Raw genomic sequence first — 17,389 nt, 5'->3', positions numbered from 1 at the left:
GACAGTACCTTCTAGGCTAGACAGGGGCTATGGAGGGGTGGGGCCCTTTGTCTTAGAAGGCACAGGGGACCTCTCCCCATCTGGACATCTAGTCCTGTTTGGGCTCTGGCCTGGGGACAGCTCACAACAGCCACACCTTGGTGCAGCATACAGCTGCCAGTCAGACCCTGGGTACTGATCCTTTCCCACTTCCCTCCCAGAAGGAAAGCCTGGCCGAGCAGATGGAGAGCCCAGGCTGCAGGAAGTCCTACCCAAGGCAGCTTCCCGAGCTGCCGACCTTTGGGCTCCTACCCACAAAGAGGGCTCTGAAGACCCACTGGGACCTCCAGCCCTTCTCTCCTGGCTTGCCCCACATTTTCTCCTTCCTTCCAGATAGACCTTGGGGACTGAGACCCTGATGCTGCCCAGTCAGAACCCATAGTGCCTCTGCCTGTCCTCTCTGGTCCTTCATTCGGCGGACAGCCCCATGCCAATCTCTGCTCCAAAAGAGGCTTGTGCTGGGCCCAGGGAAGGAGATAGAGCCCAACCTCCTGAGATCGCATCCTGGAGGTGCCCAGGTGGGTGGGCGCCCCAGGGAGAAGACGGATGGACGACATCACTGCGATGTGATCTGAAATTCATTACGGGGTGAGATCAGCTCCTTAAATGAGGATTTGAAAACATTAGGGCTTCATTATGTACACAACCATGGTGCCTCATTCATCATGCAAAATCACTCGCGTTATTAAAGATCCCGTGGCAGCCGTGTGCAGGGCCTGGTGGCATCTTGCCTGTTGGGGGCAGGGCATGAGTGCAGTGGCCATGTGGCAGGGGCCAGAGTTGCCGGAGGAGAACTGATTCCTATACTCCCTTCCTCAGGGAAGGCCAGCTGCTAGGTAGGATAGGGACTCTCCATTTCCCCATCTGCAAAATGACCTTGCTGAAGATAGTGTCCTGTGGTGCTCAGGAGTAGGAGCTTCCAGATAACCTATGAACACCCAGAATCTTTGGCTTCCCAATGACGGTCAAGAAGGGGCAGCTGATGACCCAGGGCCTCTGCTTGGTTAGGGAAGGACCTGCCACACTCTGCTCATGAAGCCTCTTGTGGCTCCGGCCAGTCCACAATGTGAAAACTTCAACTTTGACAGAGCAAGGCAGGACTCTCTGGGCCCCGGAAAACTATATATTGTGCCCCCATAACAAACATGTAATAGGGCTGTCACAGGCCAGTCCTGTGTGTCACGGTGCCAGGGAGGATACAGTGCTGACACGTGAGAAGATGGAACAGGACAGGAGGTGGGGAGGGGTGGGACATGCCCATTGGCCATCTAAAATGTCCCTTAGCATGGGACACTGTAGTGGAGCTCTGGGTAACAGTATCTACCAGGAGGGACAAAAGAGGAGAGCCACAGCTCATAAATCCAGGGCAGGAGTGCAGCCTTGGGGGGCAGAAATTGTGGCGAAGGCATCTAGCGGGCACCCTAACACAGCGGGCCTATCTGAGCAAGCAAAGCTCTCCCATCGTGACTCACGCTTCTCAGTGCTGAAGGTGCTGCAGGCCCGCCCCTGCAGACAGCTCCAGGCCTAGCCCCTTGTCCACTAAGCTTCCCAGCTCTTGGGAGCCCTCAGGCTGGCTGCTGCTTCTGAGTCCTGCAGGAGGCCAAAGATGGGCAGGTCCTCGTGCACCCTGGCTGCCAGAGCACCTAAGGCAGCCCACACGCTATGAAGGTCACATTATCCACCGAGTCAGGCCACTATTCATCAGGGCAGCAGTGCTGGCTCTCCCAGAGGCCATGGAAACAATCACAGATTAGTAGCAGTGATGGCAGCTTACAGCTCAGAAAGAATGTACAGGAAGAACATTCTGGGGTCCGATGCTCAGAGGCCCTCCTTGCTAATCTTCGAAGGGACAGAGGAGAGTGAGGAGGTAAGGGAGATGACGAGAGAGCAATAAATAGGAAGGATGGTGAGTCAAAGGAAGCAAGAGAGAGGTTAGAAAGGGACAGATCCAGTGCATGGGAGAGGAGCCACGGAGAGGGTGCCACCGAGGGCTGGGTACTGTGTGAGAGGACAGAGGACCCGGCTGCACTCACAAGTACCAGGCTGTGGCTAAGCATGGTGGGCCATTGACAAGTCTGCACCCAGCACATGCTCTCCACCTTGTGCTTGCCCCTGATGTGGTCTGATGGTGTGCACGGGGGCAAACAGATCTTATAGTCATCAAGGGCAGCAGAATACCAAATACAGCTGGAAATAGTGCAGGCACCAGGCAGGCCCTCTAAGCCTAGATTTGGGGGGAAGGGGTAGCCAACCGGAGAGACCATGCTCAGATAGGAAGTCAGGGCAGGAGGGCAGAGGAGCAGCAGCAGGTTCAAAGGCCCTGTGCTAGGGGATGGCTGTGAGGGATGCTCCACCATCCTGGCCTCTCCCAGCATGTGGTGCTGCGATCTGGCCATATGGATGAGGCAGTGCTGGGTGGCTCAGGAGCAGAGGTGTGGATAGATGGGTAGATGAAGTCCCTTGGCTCCTGCAGCTTTGTTTGGGGCTGACAACTTGGAAGGCTCAGGCAGGGACTGGAGGGTGAGGGCTAGGGCTTTTTCCTCCCTTCTACCCTGTCTTGCCCTCCTGTCAGGGACCTGCCTGACCCCAACCATTGCCTCCTAGAGCTGGCCTTTTGGGGCACTGGCTGGCTGGGGGTAGAGATGGCGGCCATGCCGGCAGAGGAGGCGGCCCTGAATTAATCTGTCACTAAGACTTGGCCATGGCAGGCACAGTCATGATTTAGATGAATAATTGAAACGCTCTGATACATTTATTATCCCTTTAGTGCAAAAGTGGCAGAGAAAGACGAGGGGTAATTGAAAAAGAACGCACAAATCTCCCCGAGAAAGCTGGCTCCTCATCGCCAAGTAAACATCTCAGAGCTAATAAACAGTTGAGGCGCTGGGCCTTGTTGATCCCCATCCTGATTTAGGACCCGCCTCTCTCCTTACCATACAATAGGAGAGTATTTGAGACATCTTTTATTGAGCCAATAACTGGCTTTCCACAGGGAGATAAAGGCAGAGGCATGGGAGAAGAGTGGGACTGTTGCTCACCAGCTTCTCCAGGAGACCAGGCCTGCCCTAGGCCAGCAGGCCATCTTCCCTGGTGTCTCTCCATCCTGCTACCAACTCCTAGTCAACCTTCAAGGCCCAAGTCCAGCATCCCTTGCTTGAGAAGCCTACTTCTAAATTGAGTCACTTGAGGGCAGAGCAAAGTACTAAGTCCCAGCAGACAATGGGTACCCACAGATCTACCGTCTGCCCCTCAGCCCTGGGGCAGACACATACACACATGGAGAGCAGAGCGTCTGCTCTGCCTGTGCCGGCTGAGCAGAGGCCACAGTGAGGGGCCCCCAGAGCTCAGTGTCCTGGGCCCTGACCCTCACAGGAAGGACATTACCGTAGAGTGAGTAGAACACAGCAAGCTAGCTACATGGATGTTCCTAGGGCCCAGAGCTAGGGACAAAAGCGATGCACCAGGATGCTTGGCCGGTGTCCGCTGGCCTGTGGCTGAAGGGACAAGGCTTATCCAGGGCCATCATGAGCAAAGGACAGAGGGGGGCACGTAGAGACCTGAGCCCTGCAGGAGGAACTTCAGGCCCCCGTGGGAGGTTCTAGCATCTTCCTGGGTCAGAGTTGGTGATGTTGTATTTGAAGGGAAGGGGGCATGTCCAGGTATCTGGCTACTCCATTCCAACTTCAGATGCCAGTCCCCACCAGTCCCTGCTTCATCCCTCCATGGCCCCTGCCCTGTCCCTGCACCTGTTCCAATCATATTAGCAGAATAACAGCCCGGCTGCAGAGGCTCCATTGTGATGAGAGGCTGTCTTCCAGATCTGTTTCCTCCAGGGTCACTGCCCACCCATCTCCTCATCAGGCAGCCTCCCTGCACCCCTAAGGCCGAGAAGGGAGTCAGAGCACCCCATGGTCTAGGACAGGGGCCAGGGTGTCTGCAAGGATGCCTTTGCTCAGCCTACTTCTGCGGGCTACCCTCAGGGGCGAGTCCCTCCCTTCATGGGGAAGGCTGCCTAGACACCACATCGAGGTGACTCCTTTCCTTCTGAGGAGACGGGAGTGGCCTTGTCCTGCTCAAGGAGGCAGGTGTGGCTGCAGCCTGGTGGAGAAGGCCTAGAGTACAGGTGTGTGTCTGGGAGGTGGTTGGGAGCCTTGTGAGCCGCAGTAAGCTGTGATTCTGAAGTAGGTGAAGGTTTTGAGCAGGACAAAAGTAAAAGATCTACATGTCTTCCTCATTTTTTATTTTTACTTATTTATTTTTTTGTCGGAGCTGAGGACCGAACCCAAGGACCTTGTGCTTGCTAGGCAAGCGCTCTATCACTGAGCTAAATCCCCAGCCTGCGTCTTCCTCATTTTTTACCTTCCCAGAAGGACTGCTAAAACTCCAGCTTCCCAAAAGGTTTCCCGTGCTCCTGCGGCTTCTCAGACCTCCTGGCTGGAATCTGAGGTCTCTGATCAGCTGAGGCTCCCCAATGACCTTTCCCTTCATCTCCAGGCCTTGACCTATCTGTTCCCTCCATCCACTTCTCACCAGTTCAAGCCCTACCTTCCTTCCCCAAATCTCCTGATGCCCAAGCTGAGCAGGTGCTTCTGGCTGAGCCCTGATGTACCTGGGACCTCCCACTCCCCTGCCTTGGCTGGTACTCTTATATACCTGGAGCTTGGATGGGCAGACATCAGGCCTGATTCCCAAGCAAGATCTGTCAGTGTCCAGCTCACAGTCCTGTAGGTGATAGGTGCTGAGTACTGGGTGGTGAGTGAATGCATGTGGGATGGGTACTGTGGGTGGGGCATTGTGGATGGGGCATAGTGTCACCAACCATGGAGGGCCCTGGTCCTCTCAAAGGGAAGGTGTGGGAAGAGGTCCCAAAGGCCTACCCATGGGCACCCAAGCCTCATCCTAGGAAGCGGTGACCTCCACGGGGACAGCTAGAGGAGAATGGGGAGGGAGGAAAAGCATCTTCAGCCACAAACAGCCCCCTGCATTCTGGCTGGTCACCGACAGCTCTTAGTGCTGCGCTTATTTATTCCTGACCTTCGCTGCCCCTTTTATTTTTCCCCCTTTTAAAACCTGGCCTGGGCCCCGCCACCGCTGCCGTAAACACGGCCCCCGGGATTTATCCGACGGCGCATTAACCCCTGGCCCCTGGCTCACCAATCATCCTGCCGCTGTGCAGACAGTGGCTGCCTGGCAGCTGGGGGCTGAGGTGCTGAGTGGGTGGTGGGAGGCTAGTTGAGGCAGATGTGGGGCCACAGGGATGCCCCTCTAGAGGCACCTGCTGCATTGGCATGCATGCCTGATGGGCTGGCCACCCTGTTCTCCACCAGAGTGGCTTCAGCATCATAGTGGATGTTACAACAGCACCCAGGGGTGTCTACTGCGTCCCCTGTCACTCACCCATTCCCCACCTGGTGTTTCAGAGCTTGCCCTGTGCAGGCCTGAGATACCACCTGGGAATTCTCAGTGTAGAAATTGGTAATGTGCAGAGACTTGAGAGTGGAGAAACTGAGGACAATTAGCAAGGAGCTTCCAATGGCCAAGCAGGTGTCAGGCAGAGTGAGGCTCTGTCTACCATCCCACAGCCCCCATTTACAAGTCAGGAGGCTTGAGTTCAGATGGTGGTCACCCAACAAAACATCCAGGCCTCCAGTTTTATCAGTGGGCACACCATGGGGCCTAACTGAAACGGAAGGGTCCTGAATGATGGAACGGGAGACACAGACCCTACCCCCAGCCCACCCTTATCCAAGATGCAGAAGGTCTGTGTACTTACCACCTCCACCTCCGAGCAGGGAGCTGTTGGCTGCAAGACAGAGAAACAAGAAACAGGTAAGTATGGGAGGGACTGAAGAAGAGGCTGTGTGGGTAGACTGGGATTAGGGAACTTGGGTCCTGAGACTCTGGGCATGGCGGTTCCCAGCCCTTTGTGCAAGAGCCAATGATGGGAGTTTGGGGAGCTCCCAATAGGCCTGGGCTTATAAAGGGACCAGGGAGTAAGGGCACAGGAAGGCCACCAAGGCCACCTGGTCACCCAGAAAAAGCAGTACACAGGGTTGTGGCAGGTCAGGGGATAACTAGCAGGAGCTGGTTCTCTCCTTCTAATGTAGATCCCAGGGTCCAAATTCCAGTTGTCAGGCTTAGTAGCAAATGCCTTTACTCACCTAGCCATCTTGATGCCCTACCCACTTAAAGACAGTTTCCTGTATTTCAGTCTGGCTTCAACTCACTATACAGCAAAGGGTGGCTTTGCTGCACTGATCTTTCTCTTCCAGCTCCCAAGTCTTTACTGCCATGCCTGACTGCTGTGTGTTCTGCTTATTCCCTTTACTCTACACTGATTCCTGAGACCCAGCAGTGCCCAGCCTTCAGCACAGGTAAGGGGAGGCCAGGACTGTTGTGGAATATAATTTTGAGTAGGCAAAGATATGTTATGCTGCAGAATATTACTTTAATTGTGTAAAGGTGTGTTAAATTTGTTTATGCTGCATTTGCTTAACAATGTAAAGATGTGTTATATTTGGTTCTCTTGCCTGCCTAAGGCACCTGATTGGTCTAATAAAAAGCTGGACAGCCAATAGCTGAACAGCAGGAGAAAGGGTAGGCGGGGCTGGCAGACAGAATAAATAGGAGGAGAATTCCAGGCTTAAAAAGGAGGAGGAGGAGCAAGAGGAGGAGCAAGAGGAGGAGCAGGAGGAGGAGCAGGAGGAGGAGCAGGAGGAGGAGCAGGAGGAGGAGCAGGAGGAGGAGCAGGAGGAGGAGCAGGAGGAGGAGCAGGAGCAGGAGCAGGAGCAGGAGCAGGAGCAGGAGCAGGAGCAACAGCAGGAGCAACAGCAGGAGCAACAGCAGGAGCAAACAAGGGACAATCCCTGGGCAAGAAGCCAGGCAAACAGAGAGAAGCAGTTAAAGCAAGATATACAAAAATAAGAAAGGGAAAGAGGCCAGGTGGCGGTGTACGCTTTTAATCCCAGCACTCGGGAGCAGAGGCAGGTGGATCTTTGTGAGTTCAAGGCCAGCCTGGTCTACAGAGTGAGTTCCAGGACAGCCAGGGTTACACAGAGAAACCCTGTCTCGAAAAAAACTAAAAAGGGGCGGTGGTGGCCTACGCCTTTAATCCCAGCAGTTGGGAGGCAGAGGCAGGCGGATCTCTGTGAGTCTGAGGCCAGCCTGGGCTACCAAATGAGTTCCAGGAAAAGGCACAAAGCTACACAGAGAAATCCTGTCTCAAAAAAACAAAACAAACAAACAAACAAACAAACAAACAAACAAAAACAACTAAAAAAAGAAAAAGGTAAAAAGCCCTGAGGCAAAAGGTAGATACAGAGAAACAGGTTCATTTAAGTTAAAAGAGCTAGCTAGAAACAGTGCCTAAGCTAGCCTGAGCATTCAAAACTAATAGTAAATCTCTGTGTCATGATTTGGGAGTTGGTTGGTGGCTCAAAAGAAAAAGCCTGGTACACAGGACAGCTGCCTAGTAACACAATTGGAGGCCACTAAGAAGGGACTGCACATGGGGCGTGGTGGCGCACACCTTTGATCCTAGCCCTTGGGAGCCAAAGGCAGATGGATGTTTGTGAGTTCCAGGTCAGTAAGGACTATGTAGAGAGACCCTGTCTCAAAAAAAGAAGGAAGATAAGGAACTGTACCAGGGCTGGGTAAGCGCTGCTAGGTAGCTAGTAGGAGGTGGCAGAGCATGTACATCTCACAGAAGAGAGGCACACTGCGGGCCATGCCAGAGGCCTGGGCGCCAACCAGCACCTGGTGAGTGGTGCCACCTGGCTCCAGGCCTCAGTTTCCCATGTAAAATGGGAAAAACACCCCAGCTCACAGGGTTGGGGTAAAGGTCATGAGAAAGGAGTCAGCTCTGGCCTTGCTATAGAAAGATTCCCTGCTTCCTGCCTGGTCTGGAGGGGCCCCTCAGTCAGAGAGTGTGGGCCTGAATGTCACATGGCTGCCACTTTCCAGATTACATCTTGCTCTGCCCTGCTGGCTGTCCCTCCTGCCTTACCATGTAGCCATGTGGCTGACCTTCAGGCAAGGATCAGTGGCCCTGCTCAGCCTGGGGTCCCCCTTTAGCCACAGGTCTGCATCTGTAAGGTCCCAATGCCAACCAGACAAAGAGTTAGGGGAGGCCACAGGTCCCCAAAGATCCAGTTGCTACCCAGGGGGTCTGGGTAGCAGGGGCCTGGCTCCCAGGCTGGGCCCTCAGCTCCTCGCAGGGCTGAATCTTCCCCCACCTTCCAGGCCTTTCTGCTTTAGGGTTAGGGCCAGACTGGTCCAGGGCTTTGTGTGAAAGCTATGGATGCTGCTAAGTGGTGTTGGGTGGCTCACAGTGGCTGGTCTCCCAGACCTGACAGCTCTTCGCTTGGGGAATAATTAATTCCACAGCCTGAAAACCCAGGGCTGCAAGTTGCCACGTTACTTTCGAGATTAATACAAGCAGCTAATTAAGATGGAGAGGCGAGGAGTGGCCGGGCGCTCCTAGATCCAAGCAGGGACCATGGGGACAAAGGAGGAGCCAGCTGAGCATGTAGGCAAGGTAGTTAGAGACCCTATAGGGTAAGAGCTGAGGTCAGCCACCAAGGGGACCCAAAGGGCAGGGCACACAGGTCCCATTCTGGTCCCCAGAAGTGCTCCAAGACACGGTTCAATGGAAAAAGCAGATCCTTAGCAAGAGACAGTCTGCCACTCTCTCAAATGACCCCATTTATCATCACAGCAAAGCCCACCAGGGAGAGACTCCTGTTCCCATTTTACAGAGAAGGATACTGAGCTGAGAGAGAGGGGAAAGAGGGAGGGAGGGAGGGAGGGAGGGAGGGAGAGAGAGAGAGAGAGAGAGAGAGAGAGAGAGAGAGAATGGGATAGTATAGGTGTGGGGTTGGGGTAGGGTGGAAGCTGGGGATATAGCTCATTTCAAGGGCTTGTGCTGTGCATGCAGGAAACCCTGGTTAGATTTCCAGGATTGTATATACCAGATATGGTAGCAATGCCTGTATTCTGATCCCTGTGGAAGGAGGAGGATGACCAGAAGTTCAAGGTCATCTCCTACTACATAAGCAACTTGGGCTACAGGAGACCTTGGCTCAAAATAAAGAAAGACCAAATCTGCCTCGATCGCTCCACACCCAGCAGGCTTGGCTGCAAACTCCTGCAGTCCTGTTTGGGAACCAGCTGCGGAGCATGAGGCACCTCAGGTGGGCCCAGGCTTGACTCCAGGCCCCTGAGCCCCTGGGGCAGCACTGGCGGCTGGCGGAAGCTGCCCTCCACGGCCCTTCCCACCTCCCCCATCACCTCTCTCTTAATTAACACCGGCTGCAAACAAGCTGGCTTCTGCTCAAGGAGGCAGAGTGCCAAATGGGTTGGCAGGGAGCCTTGCTGGGGCGGGGGTGGGGGTGGGGGGGGGGGGCTGGCCTGGACACAGCAGACCCCAGGCAGAGAGAATGTCAACCCCACCTGCCTGGCACTCCAAAGCCTTGCTCTGTGTGGTCTTGCCCCTGAGGAGGGGCAAATGGGATGAATGACTGATGTCCACCCAGCCAGGCTCTGAGAGAGGAATGTACCTGGGACAGGCCCAATGTTGAAAGGGTAGGTGAATCCTGGGCACCTTCTTGGCCTGGGTAGAGAATCTGTGATCAGCTGACCTGCCCATAGTCTTTTAGTTTCTGTTTATCTATTTTTAAGACAGCATCTCATATAGCTCAGGCTGGCCCCACACTTACTATGTAGCTAAGGATGACCTTTGGATCCTCTATCTTTGGATGTCTCTATCTCTGGAGTTCTGGGATTAGAGGCATGAACCACCATGCTTAATGTATTCCATGCTAGAGGAGCCAGGGCTTTGTTCATGTTAGGGTACATATTGCCAACTGACTGGCACCCTTAGACCTCTGTTTATCTTGAGGTAAATAGGGTCTCACAATGTTGCCCATTCTGCCAGAACTTCTGGTCTCAGGCGATCCTGCTTCTGATGCCCAGCAGTTGGGAATACAGGCACATGCCACAGTATCCAGCTTTTATCTTATTTTTATTTTATGTATTTATTTTATTTTATTTATTTGTTTATTTATTTTGGTTTTTCAAGACAGGGTTTCCCTGTGTAGCCCTGGCTGTCCTGGAACTCACTCTGTAGACCAGGCTGGCCTCAAACTCACAGAGATCACCTGCCTCTGTCTCTGGAGTGCTGGGATTAAAGGTGTGCATCACTGTGCCGGGCTGAAGCATCCAGCTTTTAAACAAGGACCTCTGAAGTGCTGGAGAGGCTGAAGCTGCTCCCTCACCGGGGATGGGTGTGATTTCACCACACTCCACTGGACTTAACCAGCAGGCTTTCAGCCGGTGACCTTGAAGTGCCCCCTCAGGCCACTCACTGCCATGTCCTTTGACCACTGAAAGCCAAGATTTGGGGGTGTCTAACTCCAAGCCTCCCACATGTTCTTCAGGGTCTGTGTCTGCCCTGCTGGCTGCCCTGTGTTTTCACTTGCTGCTCATGTGCCCTGCCACCCCCTTCCACCTTCTGACACCCTGGCCCCTACTCTGTGCTACCACTGCCATCCTAGAGGGAGGCAGAATAGGGACTCCCCAGTTTGTGCCCAGGCCCTTGGCCTAGTTAGGTACTGGCAGGTGGCCCCTGCCCAGTGAGAGGGAGAGGGCCATCCCCCGAGAGTTTGGCAAGTTCCCCTGAAGATCAGAGGAAGCCCAGGGACAAAAGTGGCACCCTACCCTGCTTCACTTTCTACAAGGAACTATTTATTTATTTGTTTGTTTAGAGGTACTCATATAGCCCAGGCTAGCCTGAACTCAAGACCCTCGGTGCTGGGATTACAGGCAAAGAGCCACCATGTCTAGCTTTAGGAAACATTTTAAAATGTTGTAATATTAATATATTTCTGGAGCCAGGCGGTGGTGGTGCACGCCTTTAATCTCAGCACTCGGGAGGCAGAGGCAGGCGGATCTCTGTGAGTTCGAGACCAGCCTGGTCTACAGAGCTAGTTTCAGGACAGCCAGGAATGTTACCCAGAGAAAAGAAACTCTGTCTCAAAAACAAAAACAAACAAACAAAATATATATTTCTGTGAAAAAAGTCATGTGACATCATTTTAAATGTTTTTATGGGAGGGAGGGGACCAAGGTACAGAGCTTACACGGCAGCTGTGAGCTGGTCTGCACAGGTTGTGTGTACGGTGCTCACTTCTCTGGGGAGACACTGCCGCCATTTCCCAGAGGAGGCCCCTGAGCCACGGGGACAGTCTCCTCACAGTGTACACTGGACCAGTTCTCTGTTACTACAGCTTCTTTGCAAGGCTGGGAGTATGGTTCAGAGGCAGCAGCGAGATCGACATACAAGAGGGTCGCAGGCTCCATGCCCAGCACCACCAAAAAGAAAAACCAGCTGCCTCTGAAACCTCTCACTTAGGGAGCCCACGGAACCTCAGTCAGAAAGGAGCACCCCTCCTTTGCTCTCAGGATATAGAATGGGCTCCAACCAAGGTCTGGAAGCCAAAAGCCCCCCAAAACATGATCCCATCTTTTCCCCCTCAGCGCCTCCCTCTGCCACACTCCAGGTTATCATGTCCTGCAGCTTTGCCTGGAAGAAATCCTCACCCTGCCCTCTCCAAGAGACCCGCTCAGGTGCATTCCTGGCGCCCGCCAACCCACCCAGGTCTGAGACCCTCACCCGATCCTCCAGTATCCTGCTCTTCAGATGGCAGCCTTCTGAATACTGTCCCTGGGTGTGCCACATCCACAGCTTCCAGTACAGAGCTCTGGTGCAGAACAGGTGTCTAGGAACTTTTTTTTTTTTTTTCCAGTATGGGGAATTGACTCTTGGGCGTCTTGCATGCTAGACAGATGCTCTCTCCCACTGAACCACATCCCCAGCTTGTTGTTGCTGTTTTGTTTTTAGACAGCATCTCACTGTGTCCTGTCGCCCAGGCTCCAGGCTCGTCGTGAACACGGTTGTTCTGCACCCCAGGTTGTTCTGCACCCCAGCTTGGCCTGTACCCCAGTTGTTCTGCACCCCAGGTTGGCCTGGTACTTTTGACCCTCCTGCTTTAGCTCCCTGAGTGCTGGGATTATCGGTGTACCACCTTAGCAACCATGATTGAAAGAACTGAACAGTCTGTCTGTACACCCCTAAGCCATTCAGCCCGCCATGCAGATTGCATGTGGACAAGACCTGGGTCTGCCCAGCTCCCCAGCTGGGGCTCCCCACCAGCCAGCCCAGCAGGAAGCAGGAGTAGGGGATGGTACAACAAGCTCTGTTCTGAGGCCAGTGGCCCAGGGACCTTCTGGCTTTCCCTGACAGGGACTGTGACCTTCATGTCTGGGAGGAGGGGGTGGCCCTCTGAGGGAGATGGAGGAGGGGGATGCAGAGAGGAGAATCAGTTACCAGTGACCCGAGGAAAGCGCTGAGCAGGTGCCTGGACCAGGAAGAGGCTGGCCAGGCAGGCACAGCGGTGACTTTGAAGCTGGCACAGCCCCTGCACATGCCCCAGGAGGCTACTGCCTCCACATGTCTGCCTCAGCTCCTGTACCCCTTGTCCTAGCAAGCTGCCCAGAGCAGCTGGGGATCTAGGCACTGCTCCCCTCAACCCTTGAACCCTCGCTGGCTCAGTTTTCTCTTTCCTCCTGAGTGAGCCAGACCTTAGCTTTGGCACAGATACTTTCTACTGCTACTGTGTGCTGAGCACTGGGATGAGGGTGGACTCTGCTGGCACAACACTCACTGTCTCTGGGGTGACAGTCAAAGCTACAGAGGCATGAACTTGAACCAGAACTAGTTAGTTAGCACCAGAGGTCATGAAGGTAATGCAAGGGCAGACAGAGGAGGGCTGGCAGGTTGCCTCTCATGTGCTGCAATGCCCTGCTGAATGAGAAAGCTGGCTTGGAGAAACACACAGCAGGCAAAGGGTGGTTGTGCAAAGGCCCTGAAGCAGAACCCTAGCTTGGAGGTATAGCATAGGGCCCTGTGGCAGAGGGGAGGGCAGGAGAGGGGAGGGGACAGAAGGCCAGGGGCCTTTGGAGCTGGTCAGCCTGAAGGTGTGACTCTGGGAGCTGCAGCATCCAGATAGGAAGGCACTGCTGAGGTTAGACTGCTCAAGGGGTCTTGTCCCCCTCCTGAAATGTCCCCGGGCTTGTCAGGTGCAAGGCTGCTGCCTACAAGAAGGGCTCTGTGAAGGCTTTGTCCCACTGCCACGTAGATTGACAGCTGGGTCCATGGAGCTTTAGGGGCAGGCTCTGTTCCAGGGAAGTCGCTGTTACCTGCCCTGCTCCCACAGGCCAGTGGTGGGGATCCGTGTTCCGAGAGGCAAGTCCTTTAAAACATGTTTTAGATTAGAAACACCCACAGATGGAATAAGATGTAAAATGTGCTGAATTTTGAAGATAAAACAAGAGACTTCAAAGACACTCCAAGCTGGGCAAGCAGTCACCATGTTAGACAAGCTCTGTCCCCCAGGCCAAGGTCACTGTCCTCCAAGGTGTGGCTGCTAAGGTAGAAATCAAATGTCATCTTGGGCCTGGCAGTGCACAAGCTGGGGGGGGGGGTGTCTCGTGGGGGGCACAGGGCTGCCACTTATTCATCAAATCCATGCCACCAAATCCATCCCCAGCCAGCTGCCATGTGGGCTTTCAATAGCCACCCTAACATGGACATATACACCCTCCTGTCAAAGAGATAGTTCTGAATAGGAAGAGCCAGAACTGGTCTTAAGGCCTCCAGCTGTGACCTGTGATCTGGGGCTGGTAGTTCCTGCTCCTGGAACCTCTGTTTCTTTATCTGGTGATGAGAGAGTCATTTAGTCAGGTCCTCATGGGCCTAGATGCTAAAGATATGACTGAATTCAGGTTCAGTGGCCAGTGCCTGTAATCTCAGCACTTTAGGAAGCGGAGGCAGAAAAGTTCAGGAGTTCAAGTCCAGCCTTGGCTCTATAATGAAGCTAGCCTGGGGTACATGTATTCTTGGCTTTTACTAACCCCAGGATGGGCCCCACTCTCATGACCCCATCTAACTCCACTCAGCTCTCAAAGGCCCCACCTCCAAACACCATCAGTATGTAGATTTGGGGCTTAGGATCCCAACTCAGGGTCCTTTAGAGGACACACAGGTGCCATAGCATAGCTTCAGACAGACACAGGGGTTGGGGTACTGGGCGCCAAGGGTCCTAGGAGAAGGTAAACAGCAGCAGCAGAAGCTTCCACCAGAGAAGGCTGGTTCACCAACCCCCAGCTAGGGAGGGCTATGTGGTCACATTGGATATGCAGCTCTGTCTTACAGATGGGGAAACTGAGGCTCAGAGGTTTGCCTTGTTTGCTCCCAGGGCTGAGCCCCTCAAACCTTACTCAGGATGGGCCTCACATTGCCCAAATCTGAGCCTGCTGTTCTTAGATAAGGCTATCATCCTTACACCTTCACGACCCCCCACGGCTTGTTCACCCTAACTGTTCTGTTTGTAGTCTCTATTCTTGTGCCCCAGGATCCATCCCATGCCAGGCCCTACAAAAGCTGCCCTGTCAGACATTTAGAGATGGAAGTAGGTTATCTGGCTGCCATTCCTGCCTGCCTGGGCCTCCACCCCTTCCTGCCTGGGTTCCCTGGGCTTGGCCACTGCTGGGTTTCCCGAGCTCCTCCTGGGGATCCCAAGTCAGCACCAGCTCAGGTGATACTTGGCACCCACTCTCCAGGCTGGATCTAGAGGCATGTTTCGCATTGTGGCTTTTTGTTAGGGACAATATAAGCAGCAGGAGAGGTAAGTCACCCTCAGTCTCAGGCCCAGTGCCCCACCCCCCCAAACCTGAAGGAATCAACATTAATGTCGGGCATTAACAACAACCAAAGAATAGTTACAAGCCTTGGCAAAGCAAGTCCTGTGTGTGGCTTCAGCCAGGTATTTCCGGTGGAGTCTTCCCTTCACCAGTTCCCAGGAATCCTGCGTGACGTCCTGTTATTTTTGCCACCTCAACACATGAGCACATAAGTAGTTCAGAGGTTAGGGGACTTGCCCAGGGTCATGAGGCTGGGAAGCCAGTGGCTGGGGGTGGATCCAGCTGCTTGACTTCCCCCATGGAGTCCAGGGGGGCTGCAGACCCCCAGCCGCCGCAGGCCTCCCCTCCCCCAGGAGCCCCAGCAGCACGCTCGTCCTGCCATTAGCATATCCAAGAGCATCCCTGAAACCCAATTACCAGGAGATGGCTTGGGCCCCAGCCAGCCGGGTGTCGGCTCCAGCTCAGGAATCCAGATCTGCAGGAATGAGGGGCTGGGACCTAGGGCAGCCAGCTGGGGAGTGCAGGGAACCAAAGCAAGTGGGTGGGGGTGGGGCAAAGGCTTGTGGCCCGCTATGGATCCTGGTGAGGTGGTGTGGGGATCCCCAAGGCAGTCTTGAGCCCTCTGCTTAGCGACCTCTCCACAGGCCCTACCTCGGCCAAAGACAGGAGACCTCCAGTGGCCCTCTGCACTCTGAGTTTCAGCTTCCTTTTGAAAAGAGAAAACCTGGGCTTATTTTTTGGTGGTGGTGGTGGTGGTTTTGGCCTTTGAGACAGGGTCTCCAGGAGCCCAGGCTGGCCTCAAACTAGCTATGTAGATGAGGCCCGAACCATGCTAATTAAAGTGCTGGTGGCTACCTCGGGAGAGGAGGAGTCTGCTGTTAACTGGCTTTCAATTTTTGTTGTTCTTTTCTTTTCTTTTTTTCGAGACAGGGTTTCTTTGTGTAGTCATGACTGTCCTGGATCTCGCTCTGTACACCAGGCTGGCCTCGAACTCACAGAGATCCGCCTGCCTCTGCCTCTGCCTCCCAAGCGCCGGGATTAAAGGCCCGCCACCACTGTCAGACCATAGCTTTGAATTTCTGATCCTCCTGCCTGCACCTCCTGAGTGCTGGGGTTACGGGTGTGTGCCACCATACTCAATGATATGAGTGGGCTTTCTAAAAGAGTAACTGAAGCTGTCACCTTGCTTTGTCTTGCCAAGGGATCTTGTGGGTCCCATAAGGACCCAGCACATGGCCTTTACCCAATGCTGGTGGCGTGCTCTGGAGTTCCCAGGCTGCAGAATCATCATGGAAGTAAATCTCTGTTCCTTATAAATTAGCCAGCCTCTGGTGTTCAATCACAGCAAGAGAAACAGACCTATCACCGAGCCCAGCAAACTCATCGCTTGGGGCTGGGGTTGTAGTATGCTTGCCTAGCATGCACAAGGGCCTGGGTTCAGTTGCCAGCATTTCATAAACCAGGCATGGTGGTGCATGCTTGTGATCCCAGTACTTGGCAGATGGAGGCAGCAGGATTTGGAGTTCAAGGCCAGCCTGGGACAGAGATCCTGTCTCAACAAACAAACCTATATACTCACAGAACAGTGAGGAGCCTCCCTCACAGAAACATCAGTTCCCTGAAATAACACATGCTTCCTTTTTGATCTTTTTGTAGGCAAGGTCTTGCTACATAGCTAGCCCAGGCTGGCCTACTGCCTCCTTGATGCTGGGATGACAGATTATTGTGGGTTGTTTTTTTGTTTGTTTGTTTGTTTGTTTTGAGACAGGGTTTTGCTATATAGCCCTGGCTGTCCTGAAACTCACTTTGTAGACCAGGCCTTGAACTCCTACCTCTGCCTCCTGAATGCTGGGACTAGAGGCACGTGCCGCCACCACCTGGCTAATGGATTATTGTTTTATCTAGTTTTGCTGTGTGTGTCTTGGAGATTGGTGAGTATATCACTGTCCAGTATATAAACACTGACATTCTGGGTGGTTGCACTGTCAAGGGGCATGTTCCCGGGGAGCTACTCCTCTGCACAACACCCATTCTCTACTCAGGCAGCTGGGTGGCCACGCCTCTTGCAGACGTGGTAGGGGCATCTTTGCCCACCCCATTTGTATGCCAGCATTTCTCTGGGCAGTCTGGCATCTTTAACTTCACTAGTTATTGCCAAATTGCTCTCCAAAGTGGTTGTTTGGATGATCATTTTAAAATATAAATTAGATCATGTCACTTCCCTGCTTAAACCTCTCAAATAGCTTCCTATTATACTTAGAATAAAATCCATATTCTCTTCCATGAATGCTCTACTGCATCCCACACTCACTCCCCCCTAATTTCCTGTCTTCTTTTCTCTTCCTCAAATAGGTCTGGCATGCTCATGCCCCAGGGCCTTTGCACACATGACTTCCAATGTCTCACTTTTCTCCCAGCTCTTCTTTAACTGTCTCTGTCTTATCCATCAGGTCTCAATGGAATTATCACCTCCCCAAGGGGCCTCCTCTGACCACCAACTAAAATAGCCTTTGCATATTCTTTTATCACCTTTTATTTCCTCCGGAGATGATACTGTAGGCCCATAAAGACCTTACTTTCTCATTTGCCT

At 53.5% G+C, this 17,389-nt stretch overlaps 1 protein-coding gene across 4 annotated transcripts in view; it reads right to left on the bottom strand.

Moving 5' to 3' along the window:
• The window catches only part of Macrod1 (mono-ADP ribosylhydrolase 1), a 142,397-nt gene that overhangs the window by 6,213 nt on the left and 118,795 nt on the right, over positions 1-17,389 (bottom strand). For all 4 annotated transcript variants that reach the window (XM_036203608.1, XM_036203597.1, XM_036203588.1 and 1 more), the window contains exon 4: positions 5,813-5,842. In XM_036203608.1, the coding sequence (XP_036059501.1) occupies positions 5,813-5,842 (30 nt within the window). The remainder of the gene's footprint in view (positions 1-5,812; positions 5,843-17,389) is intronic.

The sequence above is a fragment of the Onychomys torridus genome, chromosome 1 (assembly GCF_903995425.1).
Source record: "Onychomys torridus chromosome 1, mOncTor1.1, whole genome shotgun sequence".
Taxonomy (NCBI): domain Eukaryota; kingdom Metazoa; phylum Chordata; class Mammalia; order Rodentia; family Cricetidae; genus Onychomys; species Onychomys torridus.
This window is presented reverse-complemented; position numbering and strand designations above follow the sequence as displayed.